Below are 15,855 nucleotides of genomic sequence, written 5' to 3' on the forward strand. Positions count from 1 at the left end.
GCTAGTCTACAACTCTCCCCAGATCGGCAGAGGGGATGGAGCAACGACCGGAACACCAGGGAGAATTGGCCAAATACCAGAAAATGGGAGAAAAAGCAGAAAAAAGCTTCAACCCTGCAAACACTGCTATACTTCTGATGAATTAGTGTGTGTGTTTTTACAACTGTCCTCACATTGAATCGCCATACGATCTCAGGACACAGATATGCTAATAGAAGCACTTCACAGTTCACACATCGTTAGTGGGTCTTCTGATGAATATGCTCCTGCCTCAATAACTAATAGGGCCAAATTGAATCCCACTAATTCATGTTTACAGTCAAAGGGTGACTCCCGCCTCTTGTACAGACTCACCAATGGAAAGAGGCCTGCATGGTGCTTCACTGCATCATGATTTAACATGACCTTAAATGCAACAGCCCACACAACAATAACACACTTTTTTTTACAAGGTACTATTTTACTTTTAGTCGAGTCATTGCTTGTACTAAATTTCATATTTCTATACTGTGTCCACCTCTGCGTATACCCTTGGGTCAAGAATACATCAGCTAGGATTTAATCATAGATATGTAACAATGAGCATAGCCATAGGGATGTGATGAAGTAGGCTATTGATTGTATGATTGGCAACCAAGGATTATTGATAAACTGCAGTCCACATAGGAAATAATGTCTACATGGATAATGCAGCTAGGAGGAGAATGGCGAGGGTATCCACAGTGAAAGTGTCAAGTTAAATTGACATTTGTAATGCCAGTTAGAATGAAATATAGCCTACAGCAGTGGTTGTCAAATCTTTTCACATGAAGGACCCCTAAACTAACAAAGATTAGACCATGGATCCCCATTTGATAGGATTTTGTCCCACGGTTTTGTCCCATATGATAATGAGATTGATGCTTTTAGATGTTACAGAAAGTGTATAAAACCCATGACCAAAATAGTCTGTGTTACTTATGAATGGAATTATAGCTAAAATAAATGACCCCCTTTTGGCTGGGGACCCCCTGGAACCCGCTCCTCAAGGACCCCTGGGGGTCCCCCGGACCCCCATTTGAGAACCACTGTACTACAGTACCTACATGTAAGATCAATTTTGCAGCTGAAATAAAAAATAAAAACAAATGTAAACCCATCACTATATCCCGTAAGTCTGATTTCAAACATCACACCAAGAAACCACAACATTGTTAACACTTCTAGTGAATTTAAGGCTTAAAATGGTGTTATAACTGTGTTCAATATGATTTAAGACGTTTTAAGGCTTGTTCAGGACCCGCCAGATAAGAAGGTAATCATGGATTGACACATAGCGGGGGGGGGCTAAGAGGAGAGAAAAGAGGGGAAGATGTTAGCGGGGTTTCCATTTGTGCTCGGCTTGTAGATTCCCATCAAAACCACTGACATTCAGATCGTCTGTGAACTAAAACTAGACCATAAAATCTGTAATTTCGTGTTAGCCTGTCATTATTTTCCTCTACTTTCACATAATTCGGCTGACTCCGAGAGGCTGGCAGCATGACTATCAAGAAACGAATGGCCCGTGATTATTCTCAGTCCATCTCCACCATTATCACTGCCATTTAGAACACACAGCAAAGGGAATCATATGAAAATTAAAGCTATTTACTCTGCTTTGAGGGCACAGGGTCATCTTGGTCTGATAAGTATTCTATGTTTGATGAATCTGGTTTCTATAGCCAGACTCCACTATCTCAGCCATGCAGAACATTGCCTGGTGGAATCCTATGATGTCTGTCATGCTGGTCATGTGTGCTGTGGGCAGTAAATAATCAGCACTGGCTGTTTGTGTCACCAACCGGTCTGTCAAGGTCATGACCCCATAAAAAAGCAAGCGATGACACGGGGATCCGCCCGCTCCGAGTAGCTTCAGTGACCAGAGGTGCACTTGATTTATCACACGGCTGCTTGTAGGTGATTTTTGGAGTCATGGCATCAGAGTTCTCTATCACTGTGGAGCTATTCGTCTCCTTTTTCAGGATTTGTCCTGGCTCAGAATGGGCCTGGGGGGGGGGGGGACACGACAATACACAACAGCATGATCAGACCGATCATGCTTACCGTCATGCGTAGCCTACATTTGACTTTTGGGTTAGTGTCGGGCTTCCTGAACACAAATATATCAGTCAGAAATTATGGAGCAATGTGTTCTCACGGCAACTCAAGTTTCAATAGTCATTTCGACAAATAAATGTGAGACTTCAACTTTGAAATCCTCTAAATTGATACAGTAAAAATGCTTGATTTTGACTGAGTATGCAGTCAGGGTTGTCCTGAACGCAAATATATCAAGCCGGCGGCTAAAACCCTCTGTGCCAAGAATTCCTCTATGCAGGAAAAGCCCTGTTCTTTCCACTGTGCCTTGAGAGGAGGGATCAATACTACTTTGAGTATTTTGGAAAGGTAATTGAAATGTCTTTGGTATTTATCAAGCCTCTCAGATTAGCAGCAGTGATCCAGACTCACTGGCTGGCTGTGATCTGCAAAGCTAAACTAGCTTCAAAGGCTATGGCAGCATTGTGAACCCCTGTTGAGGGCAACATTGCCAATAATCATTGTTTCATTACTGTATATTCTTGTTCCTTTTAGCCCGCACTGTTTGCTACCCACATTGATTTCATTCCATTTGCCAATCCCATTCCTGCCAAAGGCAATAATGCCAATTTCCATTACTTCCAAAGACAGAAAAACTATCCGCTGCTTTTTTATGAGCTTTATTTACTAACAGGCAAGTTGAATAAGAGCGTATTCGTATTCGTAGCAGTGGCCTGGGACAGCAGAGGGAGACACACAGCAGACCTGAGATCTGTCCAGTGACTACAGTCTTGCAGGCCTGTCGGCTAGTGAGATGCACCACTACAGCAGACCTGGGATCTGTCCAGTGACTACAGTCTTGTAGGCCTGTCGGCTAGTGAGATGCACCACTACAGCAGACCTAGGATCTGTCCAGTGACTACAGTCTTGTAGGCCTGTCGGCTCGTGAGATGCACCGCTACAGCAGACCTAGGATCTGTCCAGTGACTACAGTCTTGTAGGCCTGTCGGCTAGTGAGATGCACCACTACAGCAGACCTAGGATCTGTCCAGTGACTACAGTCTTGTAGGCCTGTCGGCTAGTGAGATGCACCACTACAGCAGACCTAGGATCTGTCCAATGACTACAGTCTTGTAGGCCTGTCGGCCAGTGAGATGCACCACTACAGCAGACCTAGGATCTGTCCAGTGACTACAGTCTTGTAGGCCTGTCGGCCAGTGAGATGCACCGCTACAGCAGAAATTCAAAGTGCCAATTATGCGAACAGAATCTGGAAAAAAGAGTCTCTCCTACTTTGGTCCCTGGTCGTGGAACGACCTGCAGTCCCGTTTAAAACTGGTCTCTTCCATTCCTCTGTCCAGTTTTAAACATGCTCTATCTGAAGTTCTTACTGCAAGCTGCTCCTGCAGTAATATCTAGTTTTACTTTGCCCTTTTTGACCTGCTGTACATTTTGTTTTTAGGCCATGTGTTTTTACGTTCCTGATCCTGTGTTATTTATTACCCTTGGATGTGGTATTTTATGATGTATTTGGTTGTCCTTGCTTTTTTGAAATGTTTCAGCTCTATAGCCCTGTTTTTATGTTTCCTTTATGTACTGTAATTTATGTTGATTGTAACCTGGCTTGTAATTGCTGCAGATCACATTAGCAAAAGAGATCTTGTATCTCAAATGTCTTATCTGGTTAAATAAATGTTAAAAAAAACAAAAAAAAAACAGACCTAGGATCTGTCCAATGACTAGTCTTGTAAGCCTGTCGGCTAGTGAGAGGCACCACTACAGCAGACCTGGGATCTGTCCAGTGACTACAGTCTTGTAGGCCTGTCGGCTAGTGAGAGGCCCCACTACAGCAGACCTGGGATCTGTCCAGTGACTACAGTCTTGTAGGCCTGTCGGCTAGTGAGAGGCCCCACTACAGCAGACCTGGGATCTGTCCAGTGACTACAGTCTTGTAGGCCTGTCGGCTAGTGAGAGGCCCCACTACAGCAGTTGGGGTTCACTGCCTTCATTCCTTATTCAGGTTTCCAGGGTTGAAGTGAATTAGCTCTACAGTGTAAGCCACAGAAGCCTGCATGTGTACCAGGAGTTTCTAAACTGGTACTCTTTAGGGTGGAGCGACAGTACAGCCGAATGGCAGCAATAATGTTAATCATGGGACTTTTAGGATGGCTACATCTATACTGGTCAGTGCTAGTGCCACTGATCATCTACATCTATACTGGTTAGCCTAGTGCCACTGATCAGCTACATCTAGACTGGTCAGCACTAGTGCCACTGATCAGCTACATCTAGACTGGTCAGTGCTAGTGCCACTGATCCTCTACATCTAGACTGGTTAGCACTAGTGCCACTGATCATCTACATCTAGACTGGTCAGTGCTAGTGCCACTGATCATCTACATCTAGACTGGTTAGTGCTAGTGCCACTGATCATCTACATCTAGACTGGTTAGTGCTAGTGCCACTGATCATCTACATCTAGACTGGTTAGTGCTAGTGCCACTGATCATCTACATCTAGACTGGTTAGTGCTAGTGCCACTGATCATCTACATCTAGACTGGTTAGTGCTAGTGCCACTGATCATCTACATCTATACTGGTTAGTGCTAGTGCCACTGATCATCTACATCTAGACTGGTTAGTGCTAGTGCCACTGATCATCTACATCTATATTGGTTAGCACTAGTGCCACTGATCATCTACATCTAGACTGGTTAGCACTAGTGCCACTGATCATCTACATCTAGACTGGTTAGCACTAGTGCCACTGATCATCTACATCTAGACTGGTCAGCACTAGTGCCACTGATCATCTACATCAGCACTAGTGCCACTGATCATCTACATCTAGACTGGTCAGCACTAGTGCCACTGATCATCTACATCTAGACTGGTTAGTGCTAGTGCCACTGATCATCTACATCTAGACTGGTCAGCACTAGTGCCACTGATCATCTACATCTAGACTGGTTAGCACTAGTGCCACTGATCATCTACATCTAGACTGGTCAGCACTAGTGCCACTGATCATCTACATCTAGACTGGTCAGCACTAGTGCCACTGATCATCTACATCTAGACTGGTCAGCACTAGTGCCACTGATCATCTACATCTAGACTGGTCAGCACTAGTGCCACTGATCATCTACATCTAGACTGGTCAGCACTAGTGCCACTGATCATCTACATCTAGACTGGTCAGCACTAGTGCCACTGATCATCTACATCTAGACTGGTTAGCACTAGTGCCACTGATCATCTACATCTAGACTGGTCAGCACTAGTGCCACTGATCATCTACATCTAGACTGGTTAGCACTAGTGCCACTGATCATCTACATCTAGACTGGTCAGCACTAGTGCCACTGATCATCTACATCTAGACTGGTTAGCACTAGTGCCACTGATCATCTACATCTAGACTGGTCAGCACTAGTGCCACTGATCATCTACATCTAGACTGGTTAGCACTAGTGCCACTGATCACCTACATCTAGACTGGTCAGCACTAGTGCCACTGATCATCTACATCTAGACTGGTTAGTGCTAGTGCCACTGATCATCTACATCTATATTGGTTAGTGCTAGTGCCACTGATCATCTACATCTAGACTGGTTAGCGCTAGTGCCACTGATCATCTACATCTATATTGGTTAGTGCTAGTGCCACTGATCATCTACATCTAGACTGGTTAGTGCTAGTGCCACTGATCATCTACATCTAGACTGGTTAGCGCTAGTGCCACTGATCATCTACATCTAGACTGGTTAGCGCTAGTGCCACTGATCATCTACATCTAGACTGGTTAGTGCTAGTGCCACTGATCATCTACATCTAGACTGGTTAGCACTAGTGCCACTGATCATCTACATCTATACTGGTCAGCACTAGTGTCACTGATCATCTACATCTAGACTGGTTAGCATAGTGCCACTGATCATCTACATCTATACTGGTCAGCACTAGTGCCACTGATCATCTACATCTAGACTGGTTAGCACTAGTGCCACTGATCATCTACATCTAGACTGGTCAGCACTAGTGCCACTGATCATCTACATCTATACTGGTTAGCACTAGTGCCACTGATCATCTACATCTAGACTGGTTAGCGCTAGTGCCACTGATCATCTACATCTATATTGGTTAGTGCTAGTGCCACTGATCATCTACATCTAGACTGGTCAGCACTAGTGCCACTGATCATCTACATCTATACTGGTCAGCGCTAGTGCCACTGATCATCTACATCTAGACTGGTTAGTGCTAGTGCCACTGATCATCTACATCTAGACTGGTTAGCACTAGTGCCACTGATCATCTACATGTAGACTGGTCAGCACTAGTGCCACTGATCATCTACATCTAGACTGGTCAGCGCTAGTGCCACTGATCATCTACATCTAGACTGGTTAGTGCTAGTGCCACTGATCATCTACATCTATACTGGTCAGCGCTAGTGCCACTGATCATCTACATCTATACTGGTCAGCGCTAGTGCCACTGATCATCTACATCTATATTGGTTAGTGCTAGTGCCACTGATCATCTACATCTAGACTGGTTAGCCTAGTGCCACTGATCATCTACATCTAGACTGGTTAGCGCTAGTGCCACTGATCATCTACATCTAGACTGGTTAGCGCTAGTGCCACTGATCATCTACATCTATACTGGTTAGTGCTAGTGCCACTGATCATCTACATCTAGACTGGTTAGCGCTAGTGCCACTGATCATCTACATCTATACTGGTTAGTGCTAGTGCCACTGATCATCTACATCTAGACTGGTTAGCGCTAGTGCCACTGATCATCTACATCTAGACTGGTTAGCGCTAGTGCCACTGATCATCTACATCTAGACTGGTTAGCACTAGTGCCACTGATCATCTACATCTAGACTGGTTAGTGCTAGTGCCACTGATCATCTACATCTAGACTGGTTAGCGCTAGTGCCACTGATCATCTACATCTATACTGGTCAGCGCTAGTGCCACTGATCATCTACATCTAGACTGGTCAGCGCTAGTGCCACTGATCATCTACATCTAGACTGGTTAGTGCTAGTGCCACTGATCATCTACATCTAGACTGGTTAGTGCTAGTGCCACTGATCATCTACATCTATACTGGTCAGCGCTAGTGCCACTGATCATCTACATCTAGACTGGTTAGTGCTAGTGCCACTGATCATCTACATCTATACTGGTTAGTGCTAGTGCCACTGATCATCTACATCTAGACTGGTTAGTGCTAGTGCCACTGATCATCTACATCTAGACTGGTCAGCGCTAGTGCCACTGATCATCTACATCTAGACTGGTTAGCGCTAGTGCCACTGATCATCTACATCTAGACTGGTCAGCGCTAGTGCCACTGATCATCTACATCTAGACTGGTTAGTGCTAGTGCCACTGATCATCTACATCTAGACTGGTTAGTGCTAGTGCCACTGATCATCTACATCTATACTGGTCAGCGCTAGTGCCACTGATCATCTACATCTAGACTGGTTAGCGCTAGTGCCACTGATCATCTACATCTAGACTGGTCAGCGCTAGTGCCACTGATCATCTACATCTAGACTGGTTAGCGCTAGTGCCACTGATCATCTACATCTAGACTGGTCAGCGCTAGTGCCACTGATCATCTACATCTATACTGGTCAGCAGTAGTGCCACTGATCTCTACATCTATACTGGTTAGCGCTAGTGCCACTGATCATCTACATCTAGACTGGTTAGTGCTAGTGCCACTGATCATCTACTGTACATCTAGACTGGTCAGCGCTAGTGCCACTGATCATCTACATCTATACTGGTTAGCGCTAGTGCCACTGATCATCTACATCTAGACTGGTCAGCGCTAGTGCCACTGATCATCTACATCTAGACTGGTTAGCACTAGTGCCACTGATCATCTACATCTAGACTGGTCAGCGCTAGTGCCACTGATCATCTACAGCAGGGGCGGCCAAACTACGGCCCGTGGGCCAGCTGCCTGTTTTTAAGAGTCTTGCGCCCGCCAAGACCCGTTTAATCATACGTCTCCAAAGCGCACCGTGTGCGCAACGGAGATGCTGAACATCGGTGGCGAAATCAAGCAAGCTGATAGTTTACGCATTGAGACAATCTGCATTTTTTGCCAGCCCTCCTTTCTGTGATTATTATGTGCAGCAGTGTTGCCTTTGGTTTTTATTAGCCTACATCTTTGAATTCTTCATATTTCCTTAAGATTATAGTTTGTTCCTCCAGCGTGAAGTATTCATTTTTATTTGCTCCCAAGCACGTTTGACCCTGCCGTTTGCAGCTGAACGCTGCGTGGAGAAATATCACTAAATCACCTGCGTAAAAAGGTTACCATAAACGTCTCCAAAGCGCACTAAGGTGCGCTGTGTGCACCGGAGCTGCTATTTTTATAGGCTATTTTTTTATTCAATTAAAACTACGCCCGCACCGTGTTGACTCAGAGCCTATATTTCTAACGTTAAGTCTATGATCTAAATAGGCCTACGGATTTTGGAAATTTAGACTGAGTTTACACTCCTACTCGCAAAAAACACATGCAGGTTTTATTGAGTAGACCTATATTAATCTGCTGTATAGGCACTAGGCAGAAACGGCAGCAGAAATCAAATGACTGATGACTGAGACTTTGATTGTGACATGCAGTAAAGCTCCGTTAATTTGCCACTTTGATGTGGCTTTCAATGAATGAGGAAATAGGCGTGTCTGACGCTGTAAAATCCAGAGCTGTCCATATTGCATTGTGATTGGCTAGTTGTTACAAAACCACGCCTCTTTCGTGGGGACGAGCTCTTGTTCACGAGCATTTTCAGGTGCACAAGCTCAGAGCTGATAAAGAAATCCAAATTGACAGACCCAGCTGATAACTGGCATCGTGGTACAGAATAGCGTGGTTGCTTTGATCTGGTTAAGCCAAACCAGATCAAGGGACAGATCCTGGATCTGTTTATCCTCCATTCGTGGTATGGGCCTCTGGTCTATTATTATTATTATTATTATTTTTTTTTTTTTTTACATTTTTAATACTGAATGTTGGTGAAATTATCTCTGTCTTAACCTGTTGGCACAGCCAGAAAATATTTGAAAACATACAGAAATACCCATTGTAATAGGTGAGCACATCAATAAACTATGTGTCATATATTTATTTAGGTGGAAATCAAAAAAATATGGCACAAGGGTTTTCTGGTCTATTTCCCCCCCGCGCTTTCAGTCTAAACAGGTTGAAAACTGCCGTTTCTCGCCCACCTCGACGAGGTTTGGGGCGATGGGTGACTCGTACCGGCTGGTCTCCGATAGTCGTCCCTTGTGAAACAATGATATATATTCCTGTAGAAGCCATAAATATGTACGATATCATATTTTTTTTATTTGAAGAAGAAGAAAAAAGCATACACATGTCAGGTAGCCTCCTCTTTTATTTTTGTTTTGATTTATCTTGTTATTGTTGTTTAATTTCCATGTTTGTCTTTGTTGTTGTTTTTTCCTTTTCTTCTTTGTCTCACACTGTCTATGTATGAACACCAAACAGAAAAACTGGAAAAGAAGAAAAAGAAAACTGCCATGCTTAATATTGTTTGGCCCGCGACTCCTTATATTTTTCTGTATGCGGCCCGTTTGTATGGAATTAAATATTGCTGGGTATTGCCACTGATTTCCCGATTCGATACAATTCCGATACACAAGGTTCGTTTCGATTTTCGATTCGATATTTCTGTTACAATACCAATTTTGCTTGGATTATGAAAGAGATTCTCAAAGAACTAATGATGTAAAATGTATAAGGAACCCTCTAACCTGGTGCATTATTAAAAAATATGAATGTTTACAGATGTTTATAAGATCTTGTAAGAACTTATAAGAACCAAACCACGAGAGTGGTTTGGTTCTTATGGTTTGGTTGTGAATTATAATCCTAATTCACAAAATGCCTTTTTTCCACTGTAAAATAAGTAAATGGACTGATTGGTAAATGGTAAATGGACTGCAGTTATATAGCGCTTTTATCCAAAGCGCTTTACAATGTGCCTACATTCACCCATAAGCACATTCTTCATAACCTTGTCTGATGTCCCCACTGGGCGTATCCTCTGTTGAACCCGGGACATCATTTGTACTTTCAGGAGGGCTGAAGCCTCCATAAGGGCGATGTGTTACGGTGCTAATTTATTTTTTTGTATTTTTTGCATTGGCTTTTGGGGGGCCCGCCGGCACATCTTGTCAGGGAGCCCAGAATTTCAGCGGCACCCCTGACTAATGACCCCTGACTACTGACTGACTAATCCACTAAATTTACTGGCTGGTTGAATGACTGACTGTTGCAGGCTGGCTTTCTAGCTGGCTGGTTGTTTCTGGAAGACTGACTCAGTCGCTTCTGATTAGCCATCTTAGCTATTTGACTTGTCTGTCTCTTTTCCAACTGGTGGACTGACTGCCTCTGTGCCTGTCTGACTGACAGCAGCACCATTGATTACCTGTGCTCTCTATCGATCATGTCAAGTAATTATAGTGAGGTAGAAAAGCCACCTAACCTAATAATCACTAGTTAAATCTGCATGGGAGGAATCCTCTGGCTCTCCTCTCTCTCTACATAATCGCTGCAGTTTCTTGTTTCCACACACAGGTAATTAGCGGGATGTGGGGATAAAGAAGCCGTAGCCTACTGACAGCAACACTGCTGTGTCCAATGCCCCGTGTTAACACTCAGCAGCCTCTCTACACACAGCTACTCATATTGTAGTACTACTGGCAGTAGGCTACCTGTACTGTACCAACACATTCACAAATGTTCATAATGCAACACAGGATGATAATGGGCATGAGATGAGCCAATGGGGAATCTTGTTACACAGAGAGAGAGGATACAATATGTGGATATGAAAATGGTGATGCTGGCGGAAGAAAACCCACATTCTCTACAGAAGTGTCTGCTCTCCAGAGGGTAATGCTGCTGATGGCGTTAATAATAGATAGGCCTACCACTGTATAGCTGGCTGCAATTATGATTAGCCTGCCTACCTGAGTGGCCTATTTCCCCTGAATGACATACAGATCGCTGGCTATTTCTCAGTCGCCTCACACAAACACTCATTACATTCTAGGGCTTTGGTAATGACTGCCATAATGGCCAGATGCACGGGAATTGCTGCGTAAATCACATTGTAATCTGGGGGAACGTAATTATAATGATGGCTACAGTAGCCTACAGCCAATCGGGCCTGATGAAAAATACCAAAGATGATAGATGCCTATAGCAATCCTTTGTGAGGGCTGGTAGTGCATGCCTGCCTATGCTGTACAGTAGTGACGGTATGATAACCTACAGTCAAGGTGTTTCTTCTTGGGGCCGCTGACTTCGTGCGTCGTGGCCTTGCAGACGGCTTTGCTGATGGCAGAGCCGGTCATGCTGTGCTGCGCGGCGGCGATCCGGTCCACCAGAGACTGGCCCGACATGGTGTTACACAGGCGGGGAGGGTCCAGGCGAGGAGGAGGGGGGGGGGGAACCGGCAAAAATGTCTTTAGGTGCCCTCTGCACGAACCGCCCGTCTGGAGAGGAGAGCCGTGTACTGCACCGACCTGGAGCCGAGGAGAGGATGCATACGGCGCGCCAAATAAAACAAGACACGGTCACATCCAGGGAACCATTTAGTATTCAGGCGAAGCAGGTCTGAATCAGGATGACCCCAAACAAGAAATGGTGATAAAAAAAAATAAAGGAAAAAATAGATGTCAAAGCGGCCTCGGTATAGCCTAATAAGACAATATACAGTCAAGGCTGTAATCCCTGAAATATCCTCTGCCAAGGAGACGCCGGCAGTGAAGGATGATGCTACGAGGACTGAATCCGAAACGACGACAATTACCGTCCGACTCCCGACCGACCCGGTGCTTATTATTACTTCTATGCGACATTCACCATGACAGAAGACTCGTTTTCAAATACGATATAAAAGACCATTGTCCGCTTATTTCCCATCTTTTTCTTCACAGCACCCCCGCTCCTGTCCTGAATCGATGCAGACTGCAATAAACGCCCCGCTCATCCACACAGCAGCTGCCTATCCCCCATCATGTCATTTAATCTCCGTATATAAAACGGTGTAGACCGTTTCTGCGTTAGGTTCGCCACTCGCCAATTCGGATTTTTGTCACTCAAACTTGTGTGTAAAATGGCAGTACGCGAATCAGGTGACTACGAAAGAAGGGTGATTGGGCCATCGCTCGGGGGCTGGGGAGGGCATCTTAAAGCAGAAGGATGCTTGCCCGGGTTGCAAGGCAAGGCAACATCAGCTGTTTCAGCATCCAGTTTGATGTTAAAACTCTCCTTAACTGCCCGCTGTCCAATCACATGTAGACACGAGTGTACAGTGCCCGTCAATGCGTTCAAGGCCACTGGCACTGGCATGTTTGGGCTCTGCTTCATAATGCAGCCCAATATAAAACACTTAATTCATATACGGTAGGCTAGCTAGCTTTAGGGGTTATACAGGGATCAGCCGAGCAGCATTTTGGTAAACACACCGCGTCACTGGGTGGCAACGGCAATGGAACCCTATGGAGCTTTGAGCGTCTGACTCTAGCCGGCTGACAGTGTTTACCATTTTAAAACTGCGACAGTTACTGAGAATGCCATGTAGCCTACATGCACACTGTCCCTGCCGAATAAACAGAATAAAATAATACTTCCGCAGGGTTTGGCATTTTTGGATGGCAGTGACGTCACGCTGATTCGTCCTATAGTGTGTCAATAGTGCTTTTATAGTTAATTTACTGTTTTTGTAGGCTACCTACCGAATCACAATCCCATATAGGGAATAATTAGTATTATAGTTTGTTTTGTGTAACACTTTGCAATAAGAGTCACTTAACGGTTAGTTAATGCTTAATACGCATTAGTTAATGGTTTGCTTAATAAACATTAAATGTTTATTAACTCTCACAGTGGTTCTCAAACTGTGGTAGCTACAAGTACCACAATTTAGTTTGACAGTTATTGAGAGTTGTTTTGAGTTTAATTGTGGACAAGTGATGTCATTCATGCACAGTGACATCACTGGTCCACAACTTAAAGACCCTGGTAAGCAAAATGCACCAAAACCTTTCCAACTATGTAGCTAATTTAGGGTCTTATATGTCCCTAATTGTAAGCATCAAAAAGTTGTAGGCATTAGTTTCAACCCAAATCCTAAATATTGCCATTTCCCTGTTTTTACTCTTTGTTGATGGAGGCTGGGGTTGGAGTGGGCAGCAGCTAACCCAGATAGCAATGAGACGTTGGCACAATGTTGGCAATAAGTTGGCAATGGTTGACATTGGTCGGCAGCTGAAAATGTAGTTGGGCAAACGTTGGCACGAGGTTGGCAAAGGTTGGCTCAATAAGCTGTATAAATGGTTGGGCATACGTGGTTGGGCCGACGGTGGCACTAGGTCGGACACATAGATCCAATCAATTATTAATTATTATACCTACAGTATCACATTACATTGGAGATGTAAAATAATGTATTTCCTAGATTAGGGGACAATTTGCTTTGCAAAAGGACAACAAAAGAGGATGTATGTGTGTGTGTGTGTGTCTCTCTCTTATGCCATAAAGCATTCAACATCATCATCAGTATATAAATGGGAGCTGGGGCTCTGTCTGTCTGTTTCTCGGTCCCACTGTGATGTCATAAATCCCACTGTGACATCATCAGTGATGTCATAAATCTGACATCATCAGTGATGCTGGTCTCATTGGCCACACAGCAGCCGAGCTGCGATTGCGAGCTGCAGGACGGGTGAGGCCGAGCTAGCAAGCCTGCCTAGGAATCGAGCACGCGTAGCGTGCGAGATCCCTAGTTATATAAAGTTGCTGCAAAGCCAATGTCCAGCTAATGCTTACTCTAAATGACTTGCATGCATATATATATATATATATATATATATATATATATATATATATATATATATATATATATATATACTGTATATATATAATAGCTTGATTTGCAAATATGTAATAGCTTGCCTTAAGATATAGGAAATAATGCAATGGACTTGATGCCCATTTTTAAATAGAAAAACGCGTTTGTGCCATAAATGTTAACATACATGATGTAGGAGTAGAGAAAATCCCGCAAAACACTGACCTTACTAGTAAACTCTTTATTAGAAGACAAATAGGGAAACAACGTTTCGGTGCTAGACCTTCATCAGGTTTTAAAAGACTGACTCATGTCAGTGAGGTTTATATACAGGCTGGCCACACCCTGAAAATTGCTCAGGTGAGCTTGATTAGGGAACAGTGAGTGGGTGTGGCTAGATGAAACATTATAGCCTACATACAGCCAACAACAACAACAATAATTAACAATAAATAGATAACCTTTTCAGAGTATACATGTAGAAAATATTCCATCAATACATATTACATGAATACAATTCCAAATTGGATGTAGCATTATAGCCTATAGCCAACAACAACAATAATTCACAATAAATAGAGTACATATCACTCAGGGAAAATTGCAAGGTCAATCCACAGATTACAACATCACATTAAGTAACATCTCATCATTAAGACCCTTAGGAGCTAAAGTCTGCAAAGTAAAAATCCAATAAATTTCTCTTCTTTTCAAAAGCAGATCCATGTCACCTCCTCTAGGTGGCACCCTTAGTTTTTCTAGACCATAGAGACGAAGTGTAGATATGTCTTGTCTCATATCATTAAAATGGACCGAAACAGGATCATTTCTGTCATTACGGCGCATCGTGATGTGTTCACTAATTCTCAGCTTTAATTGTCTCGTCGTCTTGCCTACATAAGCGAGACCACAAGGGCATACATGATGTAAAATATATTTCTGTATCATCGTGTACCTGTTGCGTTACAATGGAGGTGGGTTTTTTCTTTTCTTTTTTTCTTTTACAATTTTCAGAACAAAAACAAGCTCAGACAAAACAGAACAAAACAAAACAAAAATATACCAACATTCCAATGTTACAGCGTTGTGCTATCAGCCACATCAAGTGCTTATTGTGCTTTTAAGGGATTTGCGTGGGATCGCATGTGAAGTCAGCTGGGCAAGTTACTTGTCACTTTCAACCTTGTCTAAGTAGGCCAGAAATGGATCCCAGATAGCCGAGAATTTCAAAAGAGAATTGGTCCTCAGGAACCGGAGTCTCTCCATAAGTAATAACTGAAACCATGTCCATCAGCCACAGCTTAAAAGAAGGTGGAGAGGAAGACTTCCACTCCTTCAGAATGAGTCTCTTGGCGACAGTCATCCCCTGTGTCAGAGACTGCTGCACAGCCGTACTGAGGTGCAGAGAGGATTCCGAGCAGCCTAAGATGGCGAGTTCCGCCTCTGGCTGAAGGGTTATTTTATAGGCCTTAGAGTACAAATCAAATATTTTGGCCCAAAATCCAGACAGTGAAGGGCAAAACCAAAAAGCATGGGATAGTGTACCCTCTGACACCTGACACCTATCACATAGTGGTGAGACAGAAGGGTAGATCTTGTGCAACCTGGACTTGGAATAATGAAGATGATGAGTGACCTTAAATTGGGTCAGCTGGTGTCTGCTGTTAATTGAGCAGAGTTGAACCACAGACAAACTCCTGTCCCATATAACCTCAGACAAGTCAACACCAAGTTCCTCCTGCCACGCCGCCTTAATCCTCTCAGTGGGGGCTCTGACACGGTCATCAAACAGACACACAAATCTAGAGACAAGATGCCTGGAGTGAGGGGGGATTGACAAAACATTTAAAAAAAAGCATGTTC

At 43.8% G+C, this 15,855-nt stretch overlaps 1 protein-coding gene across 1 annotated transcript in view; it reads right to left on the bottom strand.

The window, feature by feature from the left end:
• The window catches only part of LOC310786666 (phosphatidylinositol-binding clathrin assembly protein-like), a gene marked incomplete at both ends in the record, with an annotated part of 81,136 nt that extends 69,597 nt beyond the window's left edge, over positions 1 to 11,539 (bottom strand). Inside the window, one exon of the mRNA XM_083647925.1 lies at positions 11,410 to 11,539. Within this exon, the coding sequence (XP_083504051.1) occupies positions 11,410 to 11,539 (130 nt within the window). The remainder of the gene's footprint in view (positions 1 to 11,409) is intronic.
• Positions 11,540 to 15,855: the final 4,316 nt, after the last annotated feature.

This window comes from Poromitra crassiceps, assembly GCF_964638095.1.
Source record: "Poromitra crassiceps genome assembly, chromosome: 1".
Classification (NCBI taxonomy): domain Eukaryota; kingdom Metazoa; phylum Chordata; class Actinopteri; order Beryciformes; family Melamphaidae; genus Poromitra; species Poromitra crassiceps.